The sequence below is a fragment of the Triplophysa rosa genome, linkage group LG6 (assembly GCF_024868665.1).
Source record: "Triplophysa rosa linkage group LG6, Trosa_1v2, whole genome shotgun sequence".
In the NCBI taxonomy this organism is placed as follows: Eukaryota; Metazoa; Chordata; class Actinopteri; order Cypriniformes; family Nemacheilidae; genus Triplophysa; species Triplophysa rosa.
This window is the reverse complement of record NC_079895.1, coordinates 25,509,913-25,531,865: the sequence shown is the minus strand read 5'-3', so window position 1 is coordinate 25,531,865 and position 21,953 is coordinate 25,509,913. Positions and strand designations below refer to the sequence as shown.

General features: G+C 37.1%; 1 protein-coding gene and 1 long non-coding RNA gene across 2 annotated transcripts in view; one reads left to right on the top strand and one right to left on the bottom strand.

Moving 5' to 3' along the window:
* LOC130555251 (uncharacterized) overlaps positions 1 to 864 on the bottom strand; it is a 74,168-nt gene extending 73,304 nt beyond the window's left edge. The window contains exon 1 of the long non-coding RNA XR_008963104.1: positions 752 to 864. This is a non-coding gene — a long non-coding RNA (uncharacterized LOC130555251). The remainder of the gene's footprint in view (positions 1 to 751) is intronic.
* On the top strand, positions 805 to 14,949 carry kcnj3a (potassium inwardly rectifying channel subfamily J member 3a). The gene is made up of 4 exons (XM_057335307.1): positions 805 to 1,375; positions 2,018 to 2,689; positions 3,838 to 4,054; positions 13,422 to 14,949. The coding sequence occupies exons 2-4, from the start codon at positions 2,024 to 2,026 to the stop codon at positions 14,012 to 14,014; spliced, it is 1,476 nt and encodes a 491-aa protein (XP_057191290.1). The 5' UTR covers positions 805 to 1,375; positions 2,018 to 2,023; the 3' UTR covers positions 14,015 to 14,949.
* The last annotated feature ends 7,004 nt before the right edge of the window (positions 14,950 to 21,953 follow it).

Below are 21,953 nucleotides of genomic sequence, written 5' to 3'. Positions count from 1 at the left end.
CTACAATATAATATTTGACCTGTGCTGTAGGTTTTGTGCATTGTTAATATTGTGTTTTTGTTGTTACGTATCCAGAAACAATGCTTTACTCCAAACAATGGATAATTACATTTCATTTGTTATATTATTGGGTAGCCAGATGTTAAACTTCATATCGACTAATCTGAAAATTTGCTGCACCATTGAAACACATCACAACGGGATACAGACTTGCATCTTTAGTGTAGTATGTTGCACTATCTTACTGAAAAACAGGTTTTTCTTGCAGGTCTAAATTCCAAACTATACTGTTGGAAAAACAAATAACCACAATAAAACCATACTTGCATACATTTAATTTAAACAATCCAACAAAGCATTTTATTTCTCATTAATGTAAAATAATTTGATACTTTATATGTGCAATTATACAAGTGTTATGCAATTCAGTAAATACATATCTCCTTTTGTTGGCAAACAGTTTTTTTATATTTGTTTTTTGTATATTGTTAAAATAGCTTATAATGTGCTGATTACTACCAGGTTTCATTCTCCATATTTGATGGGATAATTTCCCAGCAAATGCTGACAAAACAGGCTATGTCACATGCTACATTTATGAAATTATAATTGCATAACACTGGAAAAATGTGTGTGAGCTCGTCCCTTTCTCCCCTAATATACATGTAGTATGCAATGTTAAATCACTAACAGCCGATAGAGTAGAGACGTTCGAAACTGTTTAAAACGAAATCTCTTAGGTGTAACTTACACGGCCAATAAGCGTGAACTGTAACCGTAAAGTTCCGCCCTCCTCCAGTGAATGATCCAAACCTCAGTATTGCGCGAAGAGCTTCAGGCGACAGGCTTGCTGAAAGAGCAGCTTTAAACACTCGTTTCTGAGGGTCTAGAGGAAATGACCTGAACGTCGCAGCATTTGCCCTTTTTATTCATTCCCAGTGGAGAGTTCTATTATGCAGGAAAAATGCAGTTTTAGGAACGGAACATCTTGTGAATCTGTCCGACGCGCCTCCGAAAGAATCTCGGCTTCCTCGGTTTAGGTTTGACTGAAAGGCTTTGAGCGTTATTGTGTTGGTAAACAGAAACCTTCTTTTCTTAAAGAGCATTTGTTCCGTTGTTGGGCAGATAGATCCTGCCAGATGTCGCAACGTGTCGGGGCTATTTTAGTCCCCATCAGTTGATGCGCGAATCACAAGAGTGAGTGATGCTCACCTGCGATCAGATCGTTAATCTGATAAAAACCATCCGCAACTTTGAGCTCCATCTTCTGAAACTGAGCAGATGAGTAAAGAGCGACTGCGTGTTTCAGCACCCGAGCGGCTGGACAGCGCATGTGGAGAGTTTTTCCTGCATCTCTACTTTCAGTCCCATCAAGGTAACACGTACAATAATACTTATTTAAAAACAAAGGACAGTGCAACTGATGCGATGATTGCTGGCAGGTAGAGAATGTAGTGTAAGAAAATGTTCCAAATAGTTTGCTTTTGTTTCTTGGAATTAACAGAGATTGGGGCTAGTTCACACACATTTTTAGTCCTGTGAATGTTTGTTTTTCAAAGTCAATAAAGTCTTTTGAACAGTCCCACTATTATTGCCCAGGGCATGTTAACACAATGTAAATGGCCTTCAAACTTGACACTTAATGACAATGATTTAAGACTAATATTTTTATTTATATAGCCTAATCAATTATTCATTTTTTCACTTCATAAAAATGCATTACACAACTGGCATTTAAGAAAGATTTTAAAGTACTTTAATCTAAAAACAAAGACTTGTTTTATTCTATACTTTCATTTTGCCTTTGTTAACTTGATTATTAGCAACTATCACAAAAATTGGTGGTATTTGCTGATATTTGATAATTAGCTAAGATGTACTTATAAAGCTAACCTAATTTAATACAGTGTTAACTACGTTTTTACCAGAGATCAGAAGAAACCGACCAAAGGCAATCAATGGTCAATGCACTCCTAAAATATCCAAAATCGATTTGTTTTTCCTGCTGTCTGTGCAGGCTAAAATGTCTGCCCTTCGGAAGAAATTTGGAGGAGGTGACTATCAGGTGGTGACTACCACGACGTCCAGCCATCAGAAGGATAGACGGAAGAAACGGCAGCGTTTCGTTGACAAGAACGGCCGCTGTAATGTCCAGCATGGAAACCTGGGTGGAGAGACAAGCAGATATCTCTCAGACTTGTTCACAACTTTAGTAGACCTCAAATGGCGTTGGAACCTTTTCATATTCGTTCTCACATACACAGTGGCTTGGTTATTCATGGCCTCATTGTGGTGGGTCATCGCATACATCAGAGGGGACTTAAATCGAACCCATGATGAGAAATACACACCGTGTGTGGCCAACGTATATAACTTTCCATCAGCGTTTCTCTTCTTTATAGAGACAGAGGCCACCATAGGATATGGCCACAGATACATCACTGAGAAATGTCCAGAGGGGATCATTCTCTTCCTATTTCAGTCCATCCTGGGCTCCATAGTGGATGCCTTTTTAATAGGCTGTATGTTTATTAAGATGTCGCAGCCCAAGAAGAGAGCAGAGACGTTAATGTTCAGTGAAAATGCAGCCATCTCCACGAGGGACGGCAAACTCACACTCATGTTCAGGGTTGGAAATCTGCGCAACAGCCACATGGTTTCAGCTCAGATCCGCTGTAAATTACTCAAGGTAAGTGCCTCGCAGCTCGCTTTGGTCACATTTGGCACTCTTAAAAATAAAGGTGCTTAAAAGGTTCTTCACAGCGATGCCATATAAGAAGCATTTTTGGTTCCACAAAGAACCATTCAGTCAAAGGTTCTTTACAGAACCATCTCTTTCTTACTTTTTTATAATCTAAAGAACCTTTTGTGAAACAGAAAGGTTCTTCAGATGGTAAAGGTTCTTTATGAAACGTTTTGAAGCAACTTTTTTAAGAGTGTACAGTGTATATAAGTGTAACTAATATGTAATTGCTTTTGTAGTTCTTTTTTTGTTCAAAAGTATAGGGTCCCTTGACAGAAATGTTTCTCATGATTATAACAACCTTTCAATTTGAAAGTATGCCTAAATATTATTTATTTTGTAGAAAAGATATAATTAAACACGAGTATACAATAAAATATAATGAAAGCGTGTTTCTTTCATTACAAAACCACATAAAAATGGTTTTAAAATGGGTGAATTTGCCTGAATAATGACGAAAAGCCAACAATAAGAGCCCACCGCAGATGGGAATTGAGAAAGAATAAGCCTTTGGCCGGCATTGTACATTGTATTAAGCTTTAAAATTGGTCTATTTGACAGTTTTTTTTTTAAGTTTATAAATCATTCATATATTTCATCATAACACATACTTGACATGCAATTATTTTGCGGAGCTGCTTTGAAAGACAACACTTTGTCAGTATTAGTACAAACCTAAATAATTATATTATTGCGTGTAACATAGACACTGTGAGGTGTTATTCTGCCCTCTGTTGTTCGTTTCAGTAATCATCTTAAATTGATGTTTCAAAGATGTTTTCTTCTATGTTTATCAATATAGAAGTTAACTAGATTACAAGAACTGATGACCCATTCTAATTCAGGATTTCTCTGCCACATAGGCCTGAACATTTGAATCCCTATGAAATAAAAAATATTATAAAAATGTATCATTATTTTTAAGGGTTAATTCGGAAGGAATGAGGAGCTAGACCTAAATTCCTGTAAAACCAGCATTGATTATTTATAGACTTTGTAAACTTGAATTTGATTTTTTACTGATCGAGTGTCCATCCTCCTGCATTATTTACAATACAGTGTGTAAAGCACATGTCATCTTCTCACTCCTGCAGTCCCGACAGACGCCCGAGGGTGAGTTCCTCCCGTTGGATCAGCTGGAGCTGGACGTGGGCTTCAGCACCGGAGCAGATCAACTCTTTCTGGTGTCACCACTCACCATCTGTCATGTGATCGACACCAAGAGCCCTTTCTATGAGCTCTCGCAGAGATCTATGCAGACCGAGCAGTTTGAAATAGTTGTGATATTGGAGGGTATAGTCGAAACAACCGGTAAGTTCTCCCTTCTTCTTTGTAAAGCGTGTATTGGTTAACACATAAACTGCACGGCAAAAGTTTCCTTTAGAAGACCACCAGAACTTGTTTGCAGGTGTTTCTACATATAAACGGCACCGGAATCTCATTGGTCTTGAAGTGCACATGATTGATTGTGTTTTATTGATTGGCAACGCAGCGTAGCTGTAATCTGATGTCAGTGTGTATCATAGCTGAGGAAATGCAGAATTACACTTAAAAGTGTTTCATCTTTATGTCAGTGGTACATCTTGGTGCTGTAATATCTATTATATTTGGCTGAACTTAACCCTCCTATTATGTTCAATTTTTAGCAACACTTTTAATGTGTGGGGTCATTTTGACCCCAAACACTTCAATATATACACAATTGCTTAAAAAGAAAGTTTTATGTTTTGTTTATTTACTCACAATTAACCTACCTAATATTTTACAAGAAGTATTAAGAAAAAACACAGCTTTTTCATAATTTCTTAATATTTATATAATTTTTTTTCTACATTTAACTTGTTGCGTTTACCTAGAAAAACAGCATTTTGCACCACATGAATTTATAGAATATTTAGGATAATATTAACATTTATTACATTTGTTGCAAGTTTTTTTCAAAGGGTAAATGCATTCGAGCTATTAATTATTTTTTTTACTGTATCTACAGTTTACATTTTTTCATACACAGTACTTGTTCCCTGGCTTTTGAACCAATGACCTTTGCACTGCTAATGCTTTACCAACTGAGCTACAGAAACACTTCTGTATATAGGCTATACATATGTATAGATATACACACACACAAAAACAACATTCAACAGCTTCAAAAGCTTTCCTGTTACTCAGTTGATAGAGCATAGGTCATGGGTCCCATACACTGCAGTATACCCTGTTCACTGCCAGTCATTTTGAATAAAAAGATCCACCAAAATGCAAAATTGTAAATGTAAACTGAACACTAAATACAATTTCACAATAGTTAGTACTTTTTTTGCTACTGGGAATCTGTTGTGTAGATTGTGTGTGTGTGTGTGTGTGTGTGTGTGTGTGTGTGTGTGTGTCTGATGTTTGATACGATAAGTACAAACTAAAACTAATATTTTACTTATGTTGGCAAGAGAGATTCATCAGGAAAAGGTAAAATAGAACAAAAAAATATTTAACATAGAAAGTTAAGCATAAAAAGAACTTGGGGTCAAAATGACCCCAAACATCAACGATTAGGTTAAAATGTGTACAGACATTCTGAAAACTCTGTAACATAAGATGAACATGTCTATGAATTATTTTAATGAAATTAGAAAAAGTCAGAAAGAATCAAGTTTTAAATATATATTTAGCATATTAAAAAAAAATGTAAAAGTAGCTTTGGGGTCAATTTGACCCCAAACATAACCAATTCTATTCGCAAAGGAATCATACAGTTTTCTCAACGGGATTCGCAAATTGAAATAAACTGAATATATCAAAAAACGATGAACCATGAATCAGACACAATTTTCTCATGAACTCACCCAGAAGAATTCAAGCAGATGTATACAATTATGATGTAAATTTTTGAACGTATCTTGCAAGCTTGAATATATGTAATACAGTTAGATTTGTTTAGTTTAATCATAGTTTTTTGTGGTGCTTATCTGTCTTTTATTTGAAGCTCAATAATGCCCAATTGCGTGAAAAATGTACATACTCAGGGTGAGTAATTGATAGTAAATCCTTTTTATCCTCACAGTTATTCCGCAGCTTGAAACAGCACAGAAAAGAAATCTTCCCCTTCTTCTCTTGTGGTACATGACTTTGCTTTATGTCATCTGATGTGTGTGAGTTAAATATTTTGCTATTTCCGTACAGTAAATCTTGCAAATCTGATATTACAGCCTTTTTTTCCACTTTATTTGTGCTTCTTGTGGTTGGCTGTTATTTCCGTGAACCAGTGTCACCAAACTGAACACAAATATAACATAACTTTAATAACCGGTAAGCAGTGCTAAATCCCAAGGCTCTCCATTGTTCTGGTGGCTGTAATACTGTTTCTATGGCAACCTACTTTAAAGCCCTCCTTCCATTTGTGTATGTCTGCTGCCTTTGAACACGTTGTTTTAAAAGCATAAAAAGTGTGTGCAAAGCACCTTTTTAAAGACAGACAGTACTGAGCAGAGTGAGAGGACAGAGGTTACACAGAGGAGCGAAAGAGGTCACAGCTTGTGCCTGTGCTGACTGCTCGTGGATGAGGTGTCAAGAGTTCTACATCGGCACTTTATGCAGTCTGAGTTTGGATGAGTAGATGTGAGGAAAACTGCAGACCAAACACATGAGGAAAGCACTTACTTAAAGTGGAAGTTCACCCAAAAATCAACTTTGTGTGATTTTTTACTCACCCACATGACGTTAAACATGTTTAGAGAACTTCCGGCGTCTTTGGAGCACAAATAAAGATATTTAGGTGACATCCGAGAGCTTTCCAGGCCTCCTGAAATTTCTCTTGAATTTTTTTGAAGTGACGAGAATGCTTTATGTGCGAAAAACAAGCCAAAATACCAACTTTAATCGATATATTCTCCTCTGTCTTGTCAGTGTATGGCGCGCGTTCAAGAGACTTGTAGAAGTGGAGTAAAACACCTTGGGAGATACCAGGCTCAACCGAGAGGACCAGTTCTCCCTTTAGCAGATTAACAACATGCTGGTACAAGTAGAGAAAAGATGTCTCTTTAATATAAACAAACTATGACTTTGTCTGTGCTTTTCCTAACTTGGATTTTTTACACATTTTAAGAAACATCAGCATATCCACGTTTACCAAGTTTGCAGTAAACACAGCGTCCCCTGCTGTTCAAAACATGTATTGCTATTTATTTAACATCTCGATTGACTTGAATTGTGGTATACTATAATCGATTTTCAACTGGTTCTCAGCGAATCGTAACATTCAATTCAATTCAATTCAATTCAATTCAATTCAATTCAATTCAATTCAATTCAATTGTATTTATATAGCGCTTTTCACAATGTGCATTGTTCCAAAGCAGCTTTACAGGAGAAAATAAGAAAAACACAGAAAGGTAAAACACAGCACAGTGCATGGTGTTTATAGACCAAGCAAGATCATTATAATAAATAATATCTAATAAATAAATGCATAAATAAATAAATAAATAAATAAATGCAGTCTCCTGGTGAGCAAGCCAAACATCTCAACCAAGTACCATCTTTACTGTGTTTGGATGGACTGTGGATTTGCAATCTATGTAAACAGGATTTATTTTAAAATAATTATTTTTATAGTGTTTTCTAACATGTTATGACAATTTAAATATATTGTCCATTTAAGTTTGGAAATGCTTGACTGAAATGTTTCTAATGAACTAAAATCTTCAAGCATATATCTCAATGTATGCCTAAATGTCTGACATTACTTTAGTAGATAAAATATATATTTGTGTCAACATATCAGTTTTGTTCATTAGAAATATATATATATATATATATTTTAAATGAATTAAAGAATGAGTGTTTTGTCATTGGTAATATCAGCATTTTCCTCATCTAATCAATATGAAACATTTAAAAAGTCAAATTCTGGTTACCTGCCATTGAAATCAGTATAATGCCTTTGAGTGTGTGTGTGTGTGTGTGTGCGTGTGTGTGTGTGTGTGTTGTGCAAAATGGCATCACTTATCACTTCTTGATCACTTTTATTTAGGCCAAGTAAAGTTTATTTTGAGAGCTCTCAGTTCAGCGAAATGTTCCTGAACACTACTGACACATCAACAAAATCTTCAAAGTTAAGATTTGTGTGTGCCTGTCATGCTGATTTAAGATATTTTGTCTGTGGATGCAGAATCTCTCCAGCAGTCTTGAGGCACTAAAATAAAGCCACACAAACTAGAACAACTATGTAGAAGTCAAGAGGTGAAGAGCAACCCTTTTTGTTATTTATTAGGTGTCAGTGAGCATTTGCAGAAATTATACAGTTTGCAGAATCAATTTTCCAGTCTAACTTGATGAAATATGCAAATTTTGAATTATACTTTTAGTTCATGTTTGTTTTTATTCTCTTTATAATCAATACAAAAACAGCCCTCAGCAAGGCCGGACTTACCATTGGCCTTGACTGGGCTCCAGCCCAGGGGCCCCGCCCTTCAGGGGGCCCGCCTGCTGTCGTTAATTTGATTTGTTTAGTTATATGCCAGTCATTTTATTTTTCATTTAAACTTTGTGCATTGGCCTACCAATGTTCAATAGCACTGCCTTATGTAAGGAACGATGTCGTTTAATTGGCTAATCGTTCCGTCAGTCATGTTGGCGTTTCCTGATTGGTCATATGTGGATTCTATCCGTTACGTTTACTGCAGTTGAAACCTGTCTGCTCGTTAAGACGCTTGTTCTAATGGCTGACAAGCGCAATCGCAGTGCCGCGCTTAAAGAAAACCAAAAACTGAGAGACAAGAACGCGAAAGAACAGCATTTAGGAAATAATGATTCTTTACACCCATGGCACCACACCTTGATCTTTAGGCAGAGAATCCAGAGCATACCTGTCACCATCTCCCGCCAGGCCGCCACCCTCCGGTTTTATTTCAGTTATTTCTCCTTTGAAACTCGCGGACCGACGTGGCTGGCGCCCGCCTTTGGTAGGCGAAGTTGAACGGTAGCCGAAGTAGAGTAGAGAGGATTCACATCCCCGCGAAAAACTTTCTCTTATTACACCGCTATATGATTCCACTCCGCGTTTTCCATTTGACGCTCGCGCCTCACAGTCTGTGTCCGCTCACTGAAGACGACAGATTGTTTCATCGACAGGTAGATGCAGTAGAGTCTACTAGCTGTTGTTGTTGTTACACTTTCTTTGCTTTTACAAAAAACGTGTTATGAAAAGTGTTGTGTTCTGCAGACATCTCTGAATAAAAACAGGTAATATAGAGTTTATTTCTAATATTTCCCGTTCTGTGGCCATAAGCGGTTCTTGTAAATAATACGCAAACACTGTTAAATCCATCCATGTAAATAAAAAATGAAAACATTCTGCTAACTAATAAACAAAGTTAAAACAACCGAACTACGGGACGCGTGAAGGGACAAACTGCGTTTAGATAGTTATTTCATTTCTGACGTTGAGATCTCTGGCAAAATGTAAATGCTAAATTAAGATGATACCTTGCAGATATACCATTCATGGATTCATGGCCTGTGAGCTGCATTAAACTGTCTCTTAGATTTACATTTAAGAATTTGACATTAAAATGATGTTATGTTAGTCATAAAGTAATTAAAACGATTTATAACAGAGGGGTGCCCTATTTGCCCTGCACAACCTCAGTTAACTAGACTTTACAAAACTATGGACCCATCTCATTATTATGAAACTATTTAAGCCATAATAAGACGTTTCATCTCATTATATGAATACAATTTTAATGTGCATTTCAAACTCATAGATCTGTCATATGCTTTACTGATGGAATTGCAATAGAATACTAATATATTTTTAACACTTTACACCGTTGCATTTGTTAACATTAGTTAAGCATTAGATTACATGTCTGCATTTGTTAATCTTTATTTTCAGTATTTACTAATATTTTTAAAAACATGCACCTGAACTAACATGAACAATTGTATTTGGCATTAACTAACAATAAACAAGATTAATAAATGCTGACAACTGTATTGCTCATTGTTGGTTTCATGTTAATGCAGGTGTTCTCAAATTTTAGATCCAAGACGTATAATCTCTCAACATCCTCGAGAAATACAGGGAGAACACACACATTTGTTCCTTTTTAGTAGTTTTCTTATTATGGATCAATAAATTTAATTTTAAAATACATAATGGTAGGGCTGTATGATTATGTCAAAAACTATACAATATCAAGGGGACTAATAATGTTGATTATTAATGTTGATTGGATTTTACATTTAAGTATGTTTGAAACTTCCTACACGCTATAAACGCACCACTTGTGGCTCCCACTGTCAAAACAAGCATTATAAACGTGTAAACCAATGAACACGTGTTATTGTTAGTCATTGGAGAGAAAAAACATTTACTAATGCTAACAAACACATGATTTTAAATAGTACGGGGCCCCGAAAACAACTCAAGCCCAGGGGCCCCCACCCTCCTAAGTCCGGCCCTGGCCCTCAGATTCAGAAATGCATTTTGCATTTGCTTTTATACAAAATGACAATAAATAAGAAATACCCACAAAAAGAAAATAAAGTTCTTTTAAAGGTTCTTTTTTTGTTCATTAACGGGTATACAGCACATAAAAAAGCTTTTGTGGGTACATTATTGTAACCTAAGGAACGTCTGTGTACCTTAAGGACCTATTGTGTACCAGTTAAATTTTAAGGGTAAAACACATTTAACTGTACCCTTGCAGGTGCCCAGTAGGTCCTTCGGGTACAATAATGTACCCAAAATGGTACAGCATTATATCATGTTCTTTAAACGGGTAAAGGTACAAAATTGAACATTAGGGTACCACCCCAGTGACAAAAACTTTTTTCTGACAGTGACCTAAACCTTCTACCGCCATACCGAAAAAAAACCCCTCCTCAATGGGGTTAAGGAAGGGAGACAAAAGACAAACATAAGCTTATATTAGTCGGTACCTTGAGAACTGGTCTGAAGTGGTTTGGGTACGGCACCGAAGGTTTGTTTCTGACCAGTTATCAGAATGGAAAGTACACGTACGCAGACAGCAAAATAAGTGAATGTTATTTTATACAAACAACAGCTCAGTATTTGAATCATAAGAGCCTCATGAGCGTTAATATTTTATAAGAGCGGGTCACATTTTTGTTTTGTTGTTTTGAAGAGCAAACATGTCATGACGTGGATTCAGAAAACTGAGCATAGGAGTATGTTGCGCTTGTATGTTTTTTACTCTCAGGGGAAAAAACATTTTAATGATGTCTTTAGGGAGTTGCCATGGCTGGGCTGAAGAGTGTGCAATGGCACACAAACCTGCAGTATGTGAACCCTCCAATATTTGGTGAGCAAAATCCAAGGACATGTCATACACACAGAGAGAAAAAGAGGGAAGGAGAGAGAGAGATGGAAATAATTGGCTCAGCAGTGCAGCTGATGTTCTCATGTTGTTTAAATGATTTCTTCTGTGTAGAGTTCAGGATGGGCTCGTGGGGTATTACAGACATTAATGTTGTAATGAGCCCATGTGTGAGTGGTCAGGCAGTTACTGTACAATCTGCCTGTGATTCTTTTATGGTCTGGAAAAGCTATTATATATTATACTATAGAAACACACGTACATTCACACCCTGTACAGGTATAATTGCATCTGGTTCACTCCCAAATAGGATGTGTTAATTATTAGTTTCATTTTGTGGTGATTGTGTGTACAACTAAAATGTTCGCAATTTCTGTGACTACCACAGTAGAAACAATTATTGTATGTTGATTTTTGTTCTGTTGAATAGGAAAGAAGATATTTTAAAGAATTTGTGGTTACAGGTGAAGGCCGACATTAACTTTTTAGTAACTTTTAGCGGTCTCGTGTTGGCTTTCGATGAGCACAGATCACATCTCAGAAGAGCTAACATCACACAAACATAATAAAAACGTATAAAATACTAGGTTTTCTCTTTAACAAATGCATAGCCCCACAGCACATTTCTGCATTTCTCCTTTGAAATATTGATCAGAAACTGCCACGAAAGCTCATTTGTGATGAGTTAAGGTTTGTTCCTTTAGAAATTTTGCAATTTATGAAAATAAGGAGACAAGTGAGCTGACTGAAGACAGCCTGGGCATCGCTGATAACAGGGGCTTTTACTTCTGATCTTGTGAGAATCATATAGACTCTATAAGCTTCGATAGAGGGCAGATGTTTTTGGGCACAGACATTGTCCATTTTTTTCCTGAAATTGGATATAACGCAGCTTAAACGGGATTTAACACATAAATGTGCAACAGTGGAACATGCTTAGGAAAAAGTCATTGGTAACACTTTACAATCAGGTTGTATTTATCAGTTAATGCATTAGTTAACGTAAAATATCAATGAACGATACTCCTGTAAAAAACTGGCATCAGAAATAAACTACAAAATAACCGTTTTTTACATGACACCTGGTAAATCTGTAAAAACAGAAAAAATTCTCTAAAATTACGCTTTTTTACAGTGTAGCATTTATTCTTATTTGTGACCCAGTCTGTAAAAAACACGCTAAAATCATAAATCACAATCCAATTTTGAGATAACGAGCATCAAATTTTGATTTAATTAGATTTTATGATATTTTGATTTTATTCTCTGACATGGCCTTAAACAGTCAATAACATAGATACCACGATTATATTGTATTTTCACAGAATGTTCTTTACATAACAGAATGATTGTATGTAGTAAATAGTTAAGTTTGAATCTTAACTTGAGGTCCTTTGCCGATCTGATTCGCCTTCCTTGACCCTATATAGTCGTATAAAATCCAAAATGCCCCTAAAAATAAAAAAGACTAATAACGTTGTCACGTGTTTGCTTCTTTGCCGATGGAGTTAACATATCTACAAAACACCTCTTATACACCTCAGTTATTAATATTTCTGTTTTATATGCTATCATACATGTTTGTTTTTAGTTTAACTGTGATTTCGAAATATTAATCTTTTACAGGGCCGGTTCTAAACACTTGGAGGCCCAAGGGAAAATGTATTTTGGAAGCCCCCCACAGCACCCCCTACCCTCCACCTTCCAGAATAAATAACATATTGTGAAATTACATGTGTTTTGAATGATTTTAACAAGTTAATGATCTTCAAAGTCTGTTTCAATTTGCAATTGCTCAGTCTGAATACAATTTTAGGACAGCCGGGATTTATTTGTACTATTTTTTTGCCAGCAATTTTATAGTAACACAGTCACCACTTATTTGGATTGTTTTGGAGATTTGCCTACTGTATACATGTCAAATGGAAAAAGCACCGTCATAAATAATTGACTTAAAATCAGTCGGCTTCAGAAAAGTTGCTTTTTGCAGTTTGCTCTCAAGTGCGGTTTCCGGGACAGGGAATAGCTTAAATGTTCAGTGTTTCATTTTTTAGAGGACCTATTGACAGAAATGCAGGGAGTGCTTTGGCTGATGTCGGACGTAGCAAAAGGAGAAAGCTTCCAAAAGGTCAACCGGCCGGTTGCTGTAGATGACACTATGACAAAAACAATTGCTAATGAACACTCGAAAAATCCTTGCTAGGACTGGACTCATTTATAATGTTAGCTATTGAGCATTTCGACCGTTAGTAATTCAGATTTACAGTGCAGATGTGCAATGCTTTAATTGTCTCATTGAGTAAACACTCACCAAATGTTTTCCCCACCATCTTCTCTGACAGGCATGACTTGTCAAGCACGGACATCTTACACGGAGGATGAGGTGCTTTGGGGCCACCGTTTCTTTCCAGTTATATCTCTGGAAGAGGGCTTCTTCAAAGTGGATTATTCTCAGTTCCACGCTACCTTCGAAGTTCCCACTCCTCCCTACAGTGCCAAGGAGCAAGATGAGGCCCTGCTCATGTCCTCTCCGCTCATGGCCCCATCTGTGTGCAATAGTGGGGAGAGATACAGCTCCCTGGACTGCATGGAACTGCTTGAAGATCCAGAGAGCACAATCAAATTACCAACTAAGCTCCAGAAGATGACAGGCAGAGACGGGCTGCCCAGAAAGCTCCTGAGAATGAGCTCTACCACATCGGAGATGACATATAGCCTTGGTGAGCTTCCCATTAAGCTTCAGCGCATCAGTTCTGTACCGGGAGTCTCGGAGGAGAGCCACGTTACTCAGACAACTAAAATGACCAAAGAGGCAATTAGCAAGTCGGTTGCGGACCTCCCACCGAAACTTCAGAGACTGGCTGGAGGAGGAGGCCGTATGGATGGACACTTGCCCCCCAAACTCCGAAAAATGAACTCGGATCGATTCGCGTAGAACATTCATTGACCTACCAAGCAATAGTTTGCATATGGAAAATTGCGGATAAAGACCAAACACATTTATTGATGTTTTAGCACCACTGTTGTGATCGTGAGTTGTTCGCGTACATTAGGTATACTCTGGGCGTTTCGCAAGCGTTTTGTCAGGACCAGGTTATCTCTTTAAACTGCTGTCAAAAAGGACCCTCTTATATTCTGAGATATACAGCGTGTGTGAAAAGACATATATGTATATGCAATCCTAATTAGGTTGGTTAATGTAAAACAGAACATCTGTTCCTGTGGCAGGTTCTTGGGTAGTAAACATGTCTTTGAGTTGTTGTACAAGCACAATCTGGTACGGATGACACCCTTAAGTGCATGTTTAAATATCTTTCTCTGAAAGGGACGACAAGCTGTACACTTAAGTATGCCAAGGAAATGTAAACTAAGTGTTGTTTCTTCAAGCCATATGGTGGGATAGTGGACGGTGCCATGGCTCATTAGGAATTATTCATAATATGCTGTGTATATTGTGTACCATAATGTCTGTGTTCGGAAGATAAGCGAAGAGAATAGAGAAGCGCACACTAAACAACTTTATTTCAGTGATCCTTTTGCTTTATTTGTGTAGTTTACATGCTCATATAGATTTTTTTTTTCTGTGTGCATGATGGGTGACTGGTATTTTAAAGACCAATAGTACTTTATATATAGAGTAAAACGTGTCACAGTGAGCTGTGCACCATAGACAACCTTCTCTCATAGCACAAATATGTTATCTGCCAATTAGAGTTCAGCCTTTAAACACTGAGAATCATCAATAAAGACTTGACCTCAGAAGCCTATGTCTAAACTTTACATTTTTACCGATGAAAAATGAAAATAGAACAGCCGCCCTCAGAACAGTTCTATAAAATATAGAAATGCAAAAGTTTGTTTACTGGACATTTCAATATCATACACAGCAAATGCGTATTTCTTGACAGAGAAAACGTTTCATGTGCTTTCAGGAAATTAGGGCTCATTGCATTCTATCCGCATGATAAGATTATTCAATTGTCATTTTAGAAGTTGATCAAAGATTTAAAGGGACAGTAAATCCCCAAAACGAAATTTCTTTCATTATTTACTCACAACCTGTATGACTTTCTTTCTTCTGTAGAACGCTGAAGAATATACTTTGAAGAATGTTGGTAACCGAGCAACGGTGGCATCCATTCACGTCTGTAGAGATTCAATGAGGAACAGTGTTATTTAAACACTATTGTGTCCATCATCGAAATGTAATAATAAACATGAGCTTTGCTCGCCATTCCCTACGTGAGGTGAATGGGATGAAAATGGGATGAATTTATTGATGGTTTCATCGGACGCAAACACCGGCCTGAAATTGACTTGACCGGTTTGTGTTTGGTTATAAAATAAAGATTTTTTAATGATTATTAATATTAATATTACCAACATTCTTCAAGTGTCTCACAGTAATTACATCTTATTTTTCTGGGTTATACAAATTGACATTAGGCCACACATGCTTTTTTCTTCATCACAAGGATCACTTTTTGACCTCAACAATCAGCCTTGCATTGTCCATTGCTGCTGCACACTCAGGGTTGATTTGGGTAGTGCTATGCTAGAACCTATAGCTGTCTGTGTACTACATGATACACTAAAAGAAAGTGTATATATCATATTTTCAGTCTAGTTCACTTTGGTAATGTTGTAATGCACCACACTGTATTTTTCAAGTTTGAATGGGTGCATCTTCTAGAAATATTTTTCATTGTTACTCCAGTTATTTAAAAGCACAGTAGACACGCATTGCTTATTCTGTGCATTTTGATCGTTTTTTGTGCGAATCATTTATTTTGTCCATCATAAGTGTGCTTCCACTTTACCTGAGCGTGAGCAGTACAGAAAAAATAGGTTTGGCATTTATCCATTAAAGACAGCTCATTATAAATGGTTAGCACTTTCTTAATCCCCTTAAATTATGTTCTCTTTCTTTCCATTCCCCCTTTCAGCCTTCTCTTCCTCCTTTCATCCTGTCCCTTGTGAGAGCATCTCTGTGTGGCCGCTGTGACGTGCATGTGATTAGTCTGAGTTAGGCCGCACAGACATGGGGGATATTTGATTCACAGCAGCTGCCCCCTTAACTACAGAGTGTACAGATGGGTGTGTGCACCTGCGTCCCTCAGCCTACTCACACGCACACAAACTCACACCCACACATGCACGCGCGCGCACACACACACACACACACACACACACACACACACACACACACACACGCACACACAGGCTTTGGTTGACTATCCCCGTGGGGACAGTCCATAGGCGTAATGTTTTTATACTGTACAAACTGTATATTCTATCCCCTATCCCTAACCCTATCCCTAAACCTAAAGATCATAGAACACTTTTTGCATTTTTAGATTTGTAAAAAATATTGTTCTGTACAATTTATTAGCTTTTTTGCCCCTGGGGACCTCAATTTTGGTCCCCATGTGTTGGTGTGTATTCAGGTTTAGGTCCCCACCGGGATATACAAACATGAACACACTCACACACGCACACACACGCACGCATGCACGCACGCACTTAAGGACTTCACCTGTAACCACAGATGTTAATGTTGGGTAATGTAACCTTTTTCCAGGAACACATTTATCATTTTATGTAACATCTGGATTATTTCATCATCATTATCAGATGTCGCATACTATGTCACATATAGGCCTGACATAGGCCTCAAGTTTTTTTCATGTCTTCTGTTGGTTTATGTAGATTATGACAGACAATTGTCTGAGGTTGTTTGCAGTTTGCACCCTATCTCCTTTTAGTCTACCGGGACCCGTCATAACCTTCTTCCAAGAGGGTTAAGGTTAAATTGTCCCCTCTTGGTAACATGCTCTTGACAGAGCTTTATAGCGTTTTTCCCATTTTCTTTTTAAATGAAGGATATACCTGTATACGGGTGGAGAAAATGTCAATGTTCTGACTGACAATGACTAAAAGTGTACTTCTTGCATGCACACAAAAACTGAACATGTACTTTGGCTACTTGGTTTTCTGTCTTGCATAAAATATGATGTGCAAGCCTTTCAAAGCGCACTTCATTCAACGTTAGCTTGCATGTGTGACAGTGGTGCCATCTTGTGGACACTTCAGCCTGCAGTTATTCCCTTGCACATTTTGATGTGACACCCAAATTCTGTCGTTAGTTAACGGGAATAGTGTTATGATTTATTTTCCGTGTGCTGGAGTAATTATGGAAAAACAATTATGGAATAATTATGGAAAAACAATTCATCAATGCATTTTTATTTATGTTTATGTTGGGACGCTTGAGCACTGTTACATGAATAATTCAAATGTATTATTTCTTACAATACATGTAACCCCAGATACCCTGCACATACACTACAGAGAAAGACATAGGTGGATGTTGTTGCCATGGTTCTGCTGTTATGCTCCTTACACATGCTCTCTGAATTATGAGTAACATGAGTTTCTTAGGTAAAAAAATGCACATAAACGGCCTCTTTCCAGTGATAAACACAACTTCATAGGGCGTTCTTGTGCAGTTTTGACCTAAACTCATAAGTCAGACAGCATGTGAAGGCATCATTTGGCACAAACCTTAAAATAGTTTTCTGTCTTCTGGTAATGCTCAGATGCATATGTATTAGCCCTGACTCGTGAACAAGACCCTTTGAAGTACAGTATATTACTACATTGTTTTGGCCATACATAAAAATCCCTTTATACAAATGAATCCCTTTAAATCAGACCTTCATTCTGCCTGTTTTTAATCCTTTCAAAATAAGTCAGATAGGTTTGTTTACCCTTTAAGAGCCTTCGAGTTGCTTTATGTGTAACTGCCCACTTCTACGATTGACAGCTGCTGGCGTCAGATGCTGCTGGATAATCGCAGTTAGTCTCGGACATATCAGTTCTCAAATGGTCTTTTAAAGCACACTATGAATAAACATATGTTTATTTATGTCACAAACACCCACGCATACATCTTGACACATGCGTAAATCTTAACGTATTCACAAAACATTTTATCTTTTCATATCTAAGTAGGCTTTTAATGTAATATGCTTTAAAGTCCCAGTGAAATTAAAAACTACTGTTCCTATTTTTTTCATAAAATATTGCAGCGCTTATTGTAAATAGCATGTTCTCTTTTTAAAATTCATGTGCCCTCATAATCTTCATTTAAAATCTGAAAATGCACTTCTGCCCTGACTATCCAACTTAAATGACGCCTGTTAACTCCTCCCCTTTAACTGTCAGTCTGCTGCCAGTTCCATTTCAAAATGTTGAAGCTGTTTTTATGCATTCAATCAAATCGCAGTGAAAAACGCAAGCCACACCCCTGTTTTTCTCATTCGAAATTCCATTTCACTAGGAAATGCGTCAAAATAGTAAAAACGATTGCAACTTTCGGTTCACGGGGACTTTAAGATAAAACATGTGCAAAATCATTATTTTAGACTGATTGCAGAGTATTTTTTCTTCATAAAACTGCAGTTTACCAAACTAAGCGAAAACGGTTGTATGACAATGAGAAGGAGGATTTTTGGCCAGCAAATATGGGCGTTTCTTTAACGACTAAGTCCAGGGCGGCCATCTTGGCAGAGGCAGGGAGCACAGGAAGCTCAGAGGAAGCCATCTTGGCAGAGTCAGGAACACAGAGGACTCAGGAACGGCCGGACTCAGGAACACGGGGAAGGGAGACCCGACAAATGCCAGTGCATAGTCGAAAAATTCTTCAAGCATCCCTCGGGGACCATGTTCTTAAGCGATGTCCAGACATTAGCTTTAATATGCAAATACGCTATGCAGACCCCAGCCAACTGCGTTCATGCAACACCAGAAAATACAGGAACATCAAAATCGAATTATTGGGTGGGTAGTGAAGCGAAGTCATGTGACACTGTTTGGTGCTTTCTAACAATCAAATGCACACAACAGAGACAGACACCATGTCGCTTGAGCTTATGCGGTGCATTAACAATAATTATACGCAATTGCCAGTGCAGCCAAATTGGCATCCGTTTAATATCACAAACTAGCTGCCAAAAGCAACATATTTTTTTGGGTTGTGTTCTAAGAGGGAAATAATGAGATGTCTCGTCAGCACCAAACTTCAGACATGCCCTGCATCAAGTGTCATCGCACCATATAAATTATTAAGCACATTTTTGAAGCAACGGCAGTAATGCGTCACAACAGACCCATAATTCATCAAGGCAATACATCATGTCACCCATAAATAAAAAGCGTTAACATCGACACCCGTATGAATAAAATATTATGAATTGCTTTGGATCCAGTGTAAACACCTATTAACTTGCGTATTGGTGACCTGGATTTGCATAGGCTGACCAGCACTCTCTCGAAGGCGTATGAGGGCAGCCCATAACACATCTTGATTCAGGCAAAATGCATCAAAGTTTGTGTGCTTTTGGGCCCTCAGACACCAACGGCAAAGCAAGCTATAGTGACAAACACTTTAGCAGACAATGAATGGAAAACCACCACTGGTTTATAATGTCACTTGTCAATAAATGATTTATGCACATCCAATAGATTGTATCTCTTATTGAACAGCTTGACCTTGTCTATCTGTGTATTTTTACTTTTTGTCTCTATACCCCTTTTGATACCCCTTTATCATGCACCCTTAAATGATTATGCCAACATATAACAATTACATATAGCCAAACAATGAAAGAATAACAAATAGGCACATGAAAAATAACATAAGCATAAAATACATGCATGCACATATTATACATAAAACTACATATCATATGCAAGGTGTGATTCGTTTTGATAAATGATATTCCTGTTTACGTTTTTAGCTTCTAGTTTTAGGGTATTTCCAGTTTACACTGAAACAGCAAAGCTGCGAAATGATTTATTGTATGTAGTACATCCTGAATGAACAAATTCAAAAACTCAAATAAAAAATTACATTGAAACAACTAAACTAGAAAATCCTACATCCTAAATGTGTAATTTCTTGTCTTTCCACCTGATGGCAGTCTGTCCTTATTTTTTTCTCTTTCTTTCCCAATTCCAATAGAAATTGCTTTTGTTATTTGCTGTGGACTATAGAGAGAGAAATAATCAGAGAAATCTCATATTATACGTAAGTCTCTGCTTTAATACAGAAAGTAAGAAATACTGCGTCATTGTCATAAATAGGTACATGCAATATATTATAAAGATATATTTATCGATCGTGTTATCGCAATAGCAAAATTGTCTCAATATTATCGTGGTCACGTGACTATGAAAGGAAAGGTCTTGCGGGCCTAACATAGAGAATGTTAGAAAAAATAATAGATGTTACCTTTGGCAAGGTCCATCTGGTGCAATTATTTTATTTTATAAAAGGCATTTTTAGGTCATCTGACCCATCTCATACTATAACTCATACCTCTAAGCAACAGTTATGATGAGAGAATAAAGAAAAGAGGATGCTTATGGCACGTTTCCAAGTCATCATTTGCCTCTGTAAACACCGCAACAAATACCGTACCGAGGTATTACCGTTCAGTGAGATTTTGATATTGTTACATCCCTATTAACAATATAATATGAAGTGTAAAGGTGGGTATTATTTAAAAAATTAAAACTTAATATGGGTTTAAAAAAATCACATAATCACAAGGTGTCCCACCATCAAATCAAATAAACAGCTGAAAATAAACTCTCCAAACACGTATGTACCCTTTGTTCTTATCTTTGTATATCATATATTTGATAAATCTTTGTATAGATTTGTACAAACGCAAGTGGTAACGGCTTGTTCATGTCAGTTTATAATGCTTTAGTGTTTACAGATACAACTTTCAATCAAAAAATAGCAAATGTTAAATAATCCTTTGTCTTGTGTAGTTAAATGATGTTAACAAATAGAACATTAAAGTCTAAAGTGTTGCTGATTAAACATTACATAAAAATATGTCTGTATAACACTTATTTAGACAAAGTTGTATGGTTTGACTAACACACATCTTGTTATAGAAATTCTAACATTGTGATAAATGAACTGACCAGTGATTTGAAGTGTAACATGCACGTCATGAATATGTGATCTAAATCTATTTACACGTGGGCTCAAGAAACAACGAGTGTGTGTATGCGTGTGCGTGCATGTGCCCTGAGCATCTATACCCCTGCTGGCCCCTTTTCTCAACAGTCACCTAATTCTGTCACACAGATTTGACACTGTGTCATTCTCTCACTGCGTCTAAATGACATGAATTTAATGTGCAATATTGTCCACCTTTGTAGCCTTTATCCCCACACTCTCTGACTCAGTATTCATTAATTCTTTTTCTCTTTTCACAATCATTAACAGGTTGAGTGACTAAACTGTAAATACAAATAAATAAATGTAATGTATTTACACACATACACACACACACACACACGCACACACGCAAACACACACATCTTGGGTTTCCATGTTTTATGGGGACATTCCATAGACACAATGGTTTTTATACTGTACAAACTGTATATCATATTCCCTAACCCTAACAATCACACACAACTGTCTGCTCTTTTAGAGTTTCAAAAAAGTTAATTCTGTATGATTTATAAGCTTGTTTCCTCATGGGGACAAAAAAATGTCCCCACAAGGACAAGGATTTTGGATATTGCCATCTTTGTGGGGACATTTTGTCCCCATACCATAGGGTTTACCCTTCCCACACATATGCACACACACGCACACTCACGCACACACTCACTCACGCACAGACATAAGAAATGACATGTCTTTGTTGATTAGTTGATATTCAGTTTGTTGAATATGTCAGTGTTGTGAAACAGTTAGCAGCTATTTTGGATTTAGAGGCTGATCAGTTTAATCGTGACTAAACTCTCAGTAAACAGCAGTATGATTTTACACAGGCTCTGAC